The 13,223-nt window shown below is 43.0% G+C and overlaps 1 protein-coding gene across 1 annotated transcript in view; it reads right to left on the reverse strand.

The window, feature by feature from the left end:
- The window catches only part of pcdh15a (protocadherin-related 15a), a 276,702-nt gene that overhangs the window by 39,910 nt on the left and 223,569 nt on the right, over positions 1–13,223 (reverse strand). The window contains exons 26-28 of the mRNA XM_056436303.1: positions 8,526–8,635; positions 7,485–7,625; positions 1,114–1,241 (exon numbers count right to left, since the gene is read on the reverse strand). Of these exons, the coding sequence (XP_056292278.1) occupies positions 1,114–1,241; positions 7,485–7,625; positions 8,526–8,635 (379 nt within the window). The remainder of the gene's footprint in view (positions 1–1,113; positions 1,242–7,484; positions 7,626–8,525; positions 8,636–13,223) is intronic.

Genomic DNA, 13,223 nt, shown 5'->3' on the forward strand with positions numbered 1-13,223 from the left:
CAGTTCCATTTAAAATACTGTTACAGGCTACAGTTCCTTCTAATTCCTTTCAACATTTACATATTTAAAAGGTGTTCCTTAATGCACTATAACGATGGTCTGTGCGTTGATGTGACCACAACACGGTGACATGCAGTTCAGAAGATGAAGGCAAAGTCCCAGAGTTATCTTAAATTGTACCAATTAAAGAAACATCACCGTATATCTATTTATATGTCTCCACTTGGGACTCATTTCTTCTTTCTATTGTAAAGTGGCTGACACTCAGCCGAAAGTTAGTTTTCCAGACAACAGGTTAGTTGAGGCCCATCAATTTTCTTCAGCTAAATTGAAACAACAAAGTCCTGATTACAGGCACTGATAGAGGAGCATCACATCAACAGCAACGCTTAGCGTCGGTCAGGCAACACTAAGTCGTGTTCTGTGAATAAAAAAAAGTGAAAAACACGAGCCGGCTGATAAACAACTTGCGCCGTGCTGTCTGGTGGCAAAGTCAAGCTGATGATGCACGTCCACTGACATGGAAAGCAGAAATATTTGCGTCGATTCTAGGCACACACACATATATCTCAAAATGACACAGGCTCTGGTGGCTGGAGAGAAAGACAATTCAGAGAATGTGGTATTAAAATCAAACTGACACAATAAAGGCGTTGGGGACAAAAATAGGATTTTGAAAAGGGGAAATTACAAATCCTGAAACCGTGAGAAAATGACATCTGTGGCCATGACACATTGTACATCTACACATCAATGCACAACTGTTTTTCAGCTGTAATGCTGACATTCAAGCCGACACTGGTCTCTCAAGGATTTTAAAACACAAACACCAGCCTGAGGACCCGCCAACACACACCCACACGTATAGAAAATAGACGCGCAGCGTATACGGCATGACGCAGTGGAACCTCCTTGGCAGAGCGGGCTGATAATCAGACGGGATGTCCAGCCGCGCTCCTGTGAACACACCGGGATTACGAGCGAGCGATCGTGAGAGGAGATGAAACCGCGGATGAATTCTCCCACCGTGGCTGCAGGGTGCGAGTTGAAGACGGGGGACCGGAGTCAGGCACAAACCAACAGAAAGAAAGACGGGAGCAGATGTTTTCTCACCACTATCTTGAGCACAGAGCTGAAGATCTTGCTGTCCTCCGTCACGCCGCCGATGTAGAGCCTCCTGGAGAAGACGGGAGGGTGGTCGTTCTCATCCCGCACCTCAATGAACACCTTGGCTGTGTTGGCTGCCGAGAGCAAACGGAAACAGAATGCTTTCAGGATACAGATCTAGTATGTAACATTGTATATACTTCAATGATAAAAAAAATAAAAAATATTCAAGCATCTGATAACCCAGGTCTGCTGCATCCTCACAGAATAAGAAGTGGGACACACATGGCCAGGAAGTGTATATGATATAACATCGTCTCGGCCCCTAGCTGTTGAATAGACACGTCTCTGAGGTCATACGAACGGGCGTTGATCAAATGTTGCATAATTTAGCCTCCAAATTGTCACGTCAATACAATTTGTTCATGGTTATCAGCTGATCCACAACTTCAAAAGACGGCTTGAAATCACTCCGGGAATATTTTTGAAATGAATTAATCATCGCAATATTCTCTGACCCATTTAGATGGGTGGTTTTCACCAATTTCGAAATGTATTTTATGTATTTTGAAATTGAGGAGTCAGATTCACTTCACTTCTTAATTTGAAAAATGTTGGAATATTGATGCCATTTGCTTCTGAATCGAGTGAATTTGGGAATACCCCTCTTTATTTCACAGCAATTTTCAGCTGCAAGGAGATGGATTTGCACTTGCATGCTGTAAAGATACACACGTTCCCTTAGTCCTAACTCAACCCTTTCTATTTTGGTGAAGTGTACAACTTTGAGTCAATAATGAGGAGGTTAATTTTGTTATGATTACAGTAAATATTTTCAAGAGAAACTAGGTCTGAAGTGCGTTGATGACTGCACTCGCACATCCCCACGATAAATAGATCAGAAAAACACCTGGGCAAGTTTGCATTTTGTTTACCAACCAATTACTGAGAAGATTCACACTGTGAAATATGGCTCTGTGAAATAATAAAAAACAATGAGGGAATCTTGCCTTCGAAGCCATTTGTTTTAAGTGAGGTCTACCTCGCATCATTTACTGTTGAAACGTTTGTTTCCCGGACATCTTGCCGCACTGAATAAAAAGCTCTGAAAGTTAAACTGACCAGAAATTTGCAAATTATAGGGAATAATAATTTGAAGGGCAGCCAATAACCAAGCAGCAGAGGAGTTAGTGGAAACATTGTGAAAAAAGAAATGGGGAAAAGGAGGCAGCTAATAGGAACAATACATTTGCAGGTTAAGTGATCTTTTTTATGATTCCTACCCCTTTTAACCTTCCTGTTACCTTTCGGGTCAATTTGACCCCATTCAATGTTTAATGTCGGTGTTCTTTCGGGTCAATTTGACCCCAGGCTGTTTTTCACTGTGTCAAACATATAAGAAATATCAACTTTTTTATACATTTAAAGGGCTATTTAGGTAGTCAACAAACAAACATAAAGTACCTCACACTTAAACTTGGAAAACAATATTAATTAAAAAAAAATTCTGGAGGTTTTAATTGCTGGGGTCAAATTGACCCCGAGGGTAAAATATGTCAGTAAATATAAAGGTAACAGGAGGGTTAAACATTGAATGTGTCACGGCGGGATTTAGGGTGGACCCAAATGCACGACTCAGGAGACAGATAATACTCTTAAAGATTCTTTTACTATTTGTCAAGTCAAGGAACAGACACTGAATAAAAACAAACACAGGACCTCTCGGGCTTGGTCTGAGAACACAAAAAAATCTCTGGCAATCACACAAAGAGGAAGTGGGGGAGCTAAATAGTGAGGGACTAATGGGATGGGCTGCAGGTGAGAGGGGTGAGAGGCGTGAGGACCAGGTGAAGAGGACTGAGGGGGGATCAGGGCAGGTGAGGGAGATGGAAGATGGATTGGATGAGATAGGATCTGAGGATACAGGATGAGACGTGATAACAACTAATACAAAAATAAACAAATACAAAAGGAAGAAGAATGGGGTCAAATTGACACTAAGGCAACAGGAGGGTTAAAAGGAAAAACACCCAAACTGTATATTGATTAAAACGATTTGAGCCCGCAAATTTGTCACAGTTACACTTATGCAATGAACAGCATAAATACATACAGCTTCCTTCCAACGGTGCAGTTTAGGTCAAATATATGCAGTGTCAAGGACCATTTTCTCTTGGCTGCATAAACAAATGTAAAGCCATGTGGCATTGGAGTTAAGGATACGCTCGGGGAATTGGACAAACAAAAACACGGTGCATCAAATTACATGCACAAAGGCTGGAGTGTGAGGCACAGAGGGGGGACTCCAGGGGATGGAAAATAAGTCTGAAGAGTTTCCCTCTCCTCTTTGTAGAAAGTGGCTATATTTCATCCTCGGAGTATCCGGGTACGAACACATGAATACAGCTCTCCTCCTTCCTCTCTAACTCAGTCCATTAAGAGGAGGGACTGCTGCTCAGGCAGAGTGAGCTTGCCTGCGCTGAAGAGTTCATTATTCTGAGAGTCGTACTCTGGATTATTACATGTGTGCATGTACGTATGAATAGTATGCAGGCTTGTGCCGCCAACATTTACCGCGGACTAGTCTTAACCCTCCTGTTACCTTTAGGGTCAATTTGACCCCATTCAATGCTTAATGTCGGTGTTCTTTGGGGTCAATTTGACCCCAGGCTGTTTTTCACTGTCAAACATATAAGAAATATCAACTTTTTTATATATTTAAAGGGCTATTTAGGTAGTCAACAAACAAACATAAAGTGCCTCACACTTAAACTTGGGAAACAATATTAATTCTAATAATTTTCTGGAGATTTTAATTGCTGGGGTCAAATTGACCCCAAGGGTAAAATATGTTCGTAAATGTGAAGGTAACAGGAGGGTTAACAGGGCTAAAAGAAAAACAAATCTATCTGACAAAACAGTCCAGTAATGCTCTGGTAATTTAAACTCAATACAGAGAGCAAAGAGTCACACACAGAGTCCTGATCTCGGGGACAGTAACATAAGGGAGACCAGAATCACTCTGCCAGGAGAGACAGTCGGCGTGAAGATGCCAGGGACGTTCAATCCCCTGTCGGAGAGAGATATTGTCAAGTTACGGCTCCGGACCTAGCGCAACTTTTTCCTTTTTTCTTTCTCCTTTTAGTTTGGAGTTAAGCCATTGCAGTCATTTCCGTTCGCTCCATATGGCAACGAAAGAGGTGAAAAACCGGCTGCCTCTCCGGACTTGTAGATGCCCCGTTCTAGTTCCGCAGATGGTCCGCTGCGTACTCTACTATTTTCTCGCGCCGTTTGTTCATCACCCCCTTAAGTGCACCCCGTGGTTATTTCCGGTCTATAAGCCTCCGCCCCGTTTCCCAATTGCTTGTTTTATTTTACAATTATCTCTAATCATTCCTACGTGCTTTGTTTACATCCCAATTATCTATATTCCTATTTACATGTTTTACTTTCTATTTATACACTACCGTTCAAAAGTTTGGGGTCATCCAGACAATTTCGTGTCTTCCATGAAAACTCACACTTTTATTTATCAAATGAATTGAAAATTGAAAAGAAAATATAGTCAAGACATTGACAATGTTAGAAATAATGATTAATATTTGAAGTATTAATTTTGTTCTTCAAACTTCAAGCTCAAAGGAAGGTCAGTTGTATAGCTTATATCACCAGCATAACTGTTTTCAGCTGTGCTAACATAATTGCACAAGGGTTTTCTAATCAGATATTAGTCTTCTAAGGCGATTAGCAAACACAATGTACCATTAGAACACTGGAGTGATAGTTGATGGAAATGGGCCTCTATACACCTCTGGAGATATTTCATTAGAAACCAGACGTTTCCACCTAGAATAGTCATTTACCACATTAACAATGTATAGAGTGTATTTTTGATTAATGTTATCTTTATTGAAAAAACAGTGCTTTTCTTTGAAAAATAAAGACATTTCTAAGTGACCCCAAACTTTTGAACGGTAGTGTATATTTCGGATAGAACATCTAAACACGTTTGACTTGACAGATATAGTCCTCTGCTTTACATCCATCAGACACGTGATGTATTGTGTTCTTGTGCCATCTTTAGCACGTGACAGACAGACGCTGCCAGAAGGAGCGAAGCGGGTAAAGTAGGCCACTTATTATCTCGGTTCAAAAGGCTCGAGAGTGAGGTATCAACCCAACTTTTGTGAGTTAAGCGTTCACAAACAAAGTCTAATGATATTCCGGCTGACGCATGGCCAAGAGAAGAGCGTTGTCTGAAGGGCTCAGCATGCAGATTATCGACCGGCGTCTAAAAACTCCTTTCTGACCGCTGTTACTCAGCAATCGGTGAGGCGTGATACAAAGTCAGAGTGAACGTGTCTCGCCAACTCTCCTCAAGTACTGCCATAACCTTCTCGGGCTGTACGACCGAGCGCACCATCATGAACGGCTTCGTGGGCAGAACATATGCTAGGGTGACCAGACGTCCTGTTTTCCCCGGACATGTCCGGTTTTTGAGACCTAAAAAATGCGTCCGGCAGGGATTCCAAAAACGTCCGGGATTTTGCTTCGGCGGATATTTGTGTTTCTCTGGGTCTTTCACAAACTAGTATTTACCCCTTACAAGTTTTGGAAATGGTATCTCCCTTACGTTCCACCTTCTTGCGTGAGCTCTGACTGTAGAGAGAACAGTCATTGGTCGACCGATCTCAGGGTTGCCAGATACATGATAATTATCCTCCAAATACGACCATTTTTAGCCTTTGGTACGATACTTCACCATCTCCAATCTGGCAACACTGAGCACCTCGCCGCCTCCACTAGTTCATTGTTGTTTGTGCGGCATGCTATACACTACTACCAGCGCCGCCGCTCCCATAACGCGCACTACGCGCTGTGCACCACGTCCTGAGGGGGCTCCACAAAATAGGCAACTAAAAAATCCTCATAGTTATAATAATTATAATGCCGATATTATTTCAGTCTAGAAATATTAGGCACCTTTTAGGCATGTATATCACAAAACAGGCAGAACAAGAGAGATGTTTAATCTCAGCACCTGAGCCCAGAGCTTCACAAGCTTTATGTGGTGAGGGGCCTTTGGTGTAAAAGATGACCATGTAGGGTGGGGGATAGAAGCCCACTCGAAGCCCTCCCAACTGAGGTGGCTGGCCTATAGATTTTAACCTCAACGCCTCTTTCCTTTCTCGTATATAACCTGTAGCAGAATGCCATATCCTTAGATTTTCTCAATTCGGCTCCTGGAAGTCTCCAGTCGTTCTAGGCGTCTGTTTTTGACCTGCATCTTGTAGAATAAACGTTGTATTCTTATCAAGTGCTGAGTCGCTCAAACTTTTCTTCTTCATCATCATTTCATCAATCTTCTCCGGTCGACAAGAAGAGACAACACGGGGAAGCAGTGGGAGGCCGCCAGGAAGAGGCGGCGACAGCAGGCTGTGGTCACTGTCGGCCAGCCCGTTGTGCGCTCTGGGGGAGCACTAACTGAGAATTAGCGATGATTAATGTTTCGTCACCCAACCTCGTTTTGGGGGAGGTCTTACTCGATTAAAACAAATGGGCTATTGCTGATCATTAGACCTTTGTGATGAATTACGAATGAATTTACTGATTTATGATCTCCTTCTTTTCTAAGCAGATAGTGATAAATGATATATTATGGTTATTGTTAACATTCCCATCAATGATGCATTTATCACGTAGTTGATATTTCTACGTGCTCTTACACAACCTTTCGTATCACTCGCTGTCGAGCAGCGACCGCTCGACACAGAGCTAGCATTCTTAAAGCACTGAGTAACAAAGGAATCCAACATAACTACTGGTACTGCAGCACAGTTACTCAAATACCATATTCATCTTAGTCTGAACGTATGAAAATGCCATAGTGGTCAAACGTGTCAGACCAACGAGCAGAATGAAGTGTGAAACTGAACAACCAATTACAGGCTGCAGTAAAGCTGCCAACGAGTTCACAAATGGATCAGCGCAGTGAGGAAAGGCAACAGTGCATAAAGCATAAAAGTGCAGCAATACACACTGTGACGCAATGTTTTCCTGGTTTTCGTTCCAAATCTGCAGGCTAAAAGTTTTGGGAGCAGACATCGATTGAATGTGTAATGAGACTGAATTAAGCATGTGATAATACACACATGTGTAAAAACATAGAATGCAGGTACAAATCTGAATTAATACACGGTTAAAAATAGGCTGCAATACAATTTTGTAAACTGTGTTAAACCATAAACTGTCCCAGTGAGGGATTATTATGATTACCTATGATTGCAGCATCTGAAATAATAAGAAACAGAATGTCCTCCCTTGTTTCCTACAAAACAACCTCCTCATTCACCCATTCTTTGGATGCTCCGTCTTACTTTTAGAAGGCACCCGCAGGTTGGACATGACAACCAGCATAGAGTCTGCCTGGACCCGGAGGAGGTAGCTGGTCACATTTTCATAATCCAAAGGTTTAGCTGTGGAGATGACGCCGGTCTTGTTGTTCACCCGAAAATGACCTATAAACAAACACAATCGGAGCAGGTGAGGTGAGGGGACACACGACACAACTGGGAGATAAGTAACATAATAGGGCAGGGGTCAGGAACCTTTTTGACTGGGAGAGCCATAAAAGCCAAATATTTCTAAATATATTTCATTGAGAGCCATATAGTATTTCTAACGTATAATAAATTAAATATGTCTTGCTTTTAATGCGACTTCAGGTGCTGTATGATGCTACGGGGGGGGGGGGGGGGGATGCAGGTGACTTTTTCTTTGCTCCGCCCCGATGCGCACGCACACGCCGGCATCGGAGCTCTGCGGCGCGCGAGCCGGCGAGCCGAGAAGTGTTAACGCGACACGTAGAGACAGAAGTGACATGCTGTTGGTTAGAGACGATCAACAACAGACGGCTGTTTAGTTTAATAAAAGAACAAAGACGTGCTCTTTAAGAAAAGGGACCTTAAATTACTTCTGCTGTAATCTGGCGCTCTATAAAAAATTACAGGGTGGCGGGCGGATATATATATATATATATTTTTTTTAACTCAAAATTGTCTGGGAGCCATATGCAGTCACCAGAAGAGCCATAGGTTCCCGACCCCTGTAATAGAGGAACACACTGGTTACTGAACAGCCAGTATAGTTCTGATCAGAGCTATATGGCTCCGGTTTGTTTGCACTCTTGGCGAGACACATCTCTGGGTCAATGGTGTTAAAACGTGACTCTGCATGTTTTACAACTGGCTGCATTTATTCTCCCTCACAGGCTAACCTCGGTCTTTCATACCACAAACCCAGAACACGCTATCTCATTTGAGTGAGTGTGTTTATACGAGTGTAGGTTTGCAACATTTAGGATGGTGAAAAAAGGCTTCATTGACTACGTGGCACATGGCCGGGAGCACACGCTGTACCTCGTTTGTTTCCTGACACAATGGAGTAGAATATGGTTTGATTGACAGCAGCAGCTAGAATAGTCCCCACCAGTGTGCCAATTGGAGCCAGCTCACTAACCACGGGAAACCTGGGAGAACACAGAACACAAATCATAAAGCAGCGATCAATTACGATGCATATTTTACAGATACAGTAAACAAATAGTCAAGATGGATACGCAGGTTGGCATAGAAGGTGCGTTATATCTATGTCAATTCTAAGAAACAACACAATGTATGGAATAAATTCAAACTGATTCATCTTTAACTAGAATGGGCACTCGGTAGAGCGCATACCTTCGCATATCACAAGATTGGGTATTGAATTAGGAACATGTTGGCATTAGTTGCATGCCAATTGGATAAAAATTGACCGCGCTTTGGTAAAAAGAAGATTTTGACCTTTTCATGACCTTGACCTTTAACCCGATTGATCCTAAAATCTAATCAAATGGTCCCCGGATAATAACCAATCATCCCACCAAATTTCATGCGATTCGGTTTAATACTTTTTTAGTTATGCGAGTAACACGCATACAAATAAATAAATAAATAAATACACAGCGATCAAAACATAACCTTCCGCATTTTCAATGCAAAGGTAATTAGACTTCAAGAAATATACATACATAGTCGGTATTAATTAAGTAATTTAACCATCTAAAATAATAATGTGTAATATTTCTTAAAAGCATTTATTTTGCCTCAAAGTATGTTTAGTGGCTTCAATTCTGTATTTCAATATTTATTAGAAAATAATACATCACGCTATTCTTTTCCTTTTTGGTAGATGAATAAGTAAACTTCTTTTCTCTCAGGGAGAACATTGTAGGTTGGAAAAAAATATGACTCACAACTAAATCATTTACAACCGCTTTGACTGATGACATATCTCCCAACATATTCATTCAATAATAACTCCATGGTGAGGGGGATAAGCACACTCAAAGGCCAATGCTGTCTTTGCGTGTGAGTTGGGAGGTAAGGAGAGCTGCGCTATGAAGCACATTTCTCATTTTTCAGCTCAGCCTTGGCCTCAACTGTCAATATGGTCCAGAGCTTTGGGTAGTGAGCGCGAGAACGAGATTGAAGATTAAAGCCGCTCCGATGAGGTGTCTCTGCAGGGTGGCTGGTCTCACTCCACTTGATAATGCCACTAGTTCAGCGGTTCAAGAAACCCTTTGGATTGAGCCGCTGCTCCTTTCTGTTGAAGTGAACCGGCGGCGCTTGTTTGAGCTCTTGGTATGGCAGGGCTCTCAAGTTTTGAAGACAGGCAAGAGTGACATTTCCATCAGCACCCCCCCCCCCCGAACGAAATTTTCGGATATTAGTCAGTCGCGGCGCAAATCCAGGATGCTTTATTTTCATTGGTTGCTGGATTAAATCTTACCCAGATACATCGGATACGTGTTTTTTCTGATTGGCTATTGTGTAGCCCATTTCTTTGTTTTGATTGGCTGATAAGTGGCTCCTCACAGCAGAACTCCAGGGGAGCGCTTGATTCCTCCACGGTGAGGGCAGCGCGGCCAGCTCATGTTGGCGGCGCTGCACATTAAAACATTAAATAGCCGAGAGTTTTTTTCAGCGTGAGAAATACGATGTGTGGCGGGAGTGCGTGACTTAAGACCGAAATGCGTGAGTCTCACGCTCAATGCGTGACACTTGAGAGCCCTGGTATGGTGCCCCCTGACGACTTGCTTACGGGCGGGTTTCGGGAAACCACTGTGGTATATTTTCACCTACTCTGTAATATCAGGTTATTCAAAAACATGCAAAAGTCTGAGCTCAAGGGTTAATCATCTATACGACTGCGCCTTTGGCCTTGGGAGATTACGCCACTAGGGTGCGGGTTAAGAACATGGGGAGGGGCTACAAGATCATTTTTAGAACATTACGTGCTTTTACCTGTCTTCAACTGGGTCACGGAGGCCACAGGGTTTGAATTTAGGGGTTTCACGTGTCTTTGGGTTCAACTTGGTAGATCAGTCCCAGGATTAGGTAATTATGCCTGCATGTGATTGGTCCACGACGGCCGGGAGTAATAAACTCCTCCTATTTTGTTGTGTATAAAATGTATGTTAAAATGCATGTTTGGTAGGCTTTCTCGATCCGGTTCCTGGAAGTACTCCAAACGGCCTGCAGGCGTTTGTTCCTGACCTGTACTTCTCGAGAATAAACTCAATATTCTTGCTAAGTTCTGTTGTCCATCGAAGATCCTTTTTTCATCAATCTCTTCAACCCATCCCGTGATCGGCGAGTATTTACGACACCACCCAATGAGAAGTGTAGATTATGGAAGAATTCGATTTTTTAGCTTTCCGGAGAGCGCCAGGGTTTTTTACAAGGAGGGCGCTGGATCTTCATCAACTATTTGGAATATGATGTCTGAGCTAAGATCGTTCAAACTTCCGCATAGACATTAAGATGTGATGGTTGATGCAGCGCAAATTACTCTGCGAACCGATGAGTGTTTATTTCTCCTGATGAATGAGACTTTGTAACAGCTAATGACTATAGTTGACTATTAGGCGTACAAGTGGGTAATCATCTTCCGCATGATTGTCACCACTCTCCACAGGAAAGACTGCTGCCATAAATGACAGGGAACGCCATCTTGGCGGTGTGTCAGCATGGGCTCATTTAAGCTGATAATGTCCTCTCGCTGTGACACCACTCTTGTAACACCCTGTTCTGTTTCTCCTGTGTTCCGTGTCTCCTATGTCTCCTCTGTGTCTTTTGTCTAAATTGTTTAATTCCCTGCACCTGCCCTCAGCCACTCTTGTCTCGTTACTGTCTGATGTCGTACACCTGTGTTTCCCCCCCTATATATTGTGTCAGTCTTTCCCTTGTCTGCCGTCGGATTGTCGTCTCTAGTTCCGTGTCTTTTTCCCGTCGTCCTGTCTGTCGTATCTGATCCTGCCCTGACCGACGATCCTCTGCCTGCCCCATTTGGACCTTGTTTTTTTTGTAAACTATTTTGCCTCATTAAAGAGTGCTTTTTTTGTTATTTATATTGCGTCCAGCCTGTCTCTCTGCGCCTGAGCCTCACCCCGTCACAAAGACCTGACGCCTCTTGTGATACCGTGCCCGCGTGCCCGCATTCTCACGTACACTCTTGTCTCTGCGCACGTTTTTTGCATGCATGGTGGTGAGGTTTATTTAGCAGTTTTCATTTAAAGTTTGACTATTATTCACAGCAGCAGTAACAAATCTGTGTCAATGTTGTGGGAGTAACATTCACAGCATAATCTGTGACAGTCAGGTGTTTTGGGGAGAAGATGCTATCTTGGCAGTTTTTGTTGTGAACATAAACTGTAGGCGATTAAATGCCTCTCATCCATATTTACACTTTAAAATGTTATTTAACGCTTGGACTTCTCTTGCCTTTGGTGACCCCCACAACACATTTCACTTCATGAAAATTGTCCAAAGAACAATAAAGACTCTCATGCCAAATTTCTCCCCGAGGTTGAATGATTATTTTATAAATATGCACTTGTGGGAGGTTTCACAAGGGTTATTCAACGAATTCCCTCGGGGATAAATAAGATAGAGTGGGAAGAGCTTAATTTACACACAGGCAGAGGATTTGTAGGCACGGTGTTGAGGCAACAAATGACAAAGTCTTTGCAGAAGTATTCAGTACATTTGTAGACAGTTGGCAGGTATGAAAGTCACTATGTATTATGTGTTTACCTCTCAAAGTTTCAGAGGCATACAAGTGTGAAAACACAAGTTCATTTGAGTGAAAAAGATCCGTCTATCCATCCCGAGAGCAACGCTTACCGTCTCAAGAGACAAACATTCCCCGAGGACATTTTGGGTTGAGAATCATTCTGAAAGAATCGAGCCCTTCTTCTCGACAGGCCATAACGTGCTTGGAGGTAATATAGTCGAGTGTGCTGCGGTGAACCTAACATGTGCTCAGAAAGCATTTCACGAAATTTACAGGTTTCGAGAAAATTACTTCTGATCAATTTCGCTCTCAATGTACTGTTGGCCTGTTCCCAAATAATTGCTTTCTCTGAGGCCTCCAGCAACAATAAGCTCATCCGTGCTCCGCAGTGACAGAACCAATTCATTAAGGTTGCCTTAACACAAGGGGATTAACCGTACGGGATGGTATATAGACCAACAAAAACACACGTGTGAATGATGCGAGCAAAACAAAGTGCATTACAGTTCAACATGTGCCTCTAAATCAGTCGCATACATGTGCTATTCATTGGAACCAGAGGTCAGGGTTTTTCCTGCATAGAGAAAATTTGGGCGCGCGCCTAAGCCGTTTTCCCGAACGCCTATGACAAATCCCGAGCACCTAAGGCAAAAAAAAGTCTGCGATGAAAAAAAAAAAAAAAACCTGTTCATCACGTGCATGTCAGCGAATATGTTCTCAATAGGGATGCGCCGATCCATATCGGCCGATATTCCCATTATCGGTTTTGATCGGCGTTCTCAAAACGGCCGATCAGATGACGTAACATCTGCGAGAAAAACTATCAGAGACGTTTCAATCGCCGCGCACCGCAACGGAGACGATGCGTCCGGCGAGGGCCACAGAGTGAGAGGACCAAGAGGGGATCCTCACGCAGCGAGCGGCGTCCCCGTCCCCCGAGTTGAATCTCTGGGTCAACTCAGCCGACACTCACATGTCTGCCCCTAGAGACTGATGCTGAC

The sequence above is a fragment of the Pseudoliparis swirei genome, chromosome 17 (genome assembly GCF_029220125.1).
Source record: "Pseudoliparis swirei isolate HS2019 ecotype Mariana Trench chromosome 17, NWPU_hadal_v1, whole genome shotgun sequence".
NCBI classification, from domain to species: domain Eukaryota; kingdom Metazoa; phylum Chordata; class Actinopteri; order Perciformes; family Liparidae; genus Pseudoliparis; species Pseudoliparis swirei.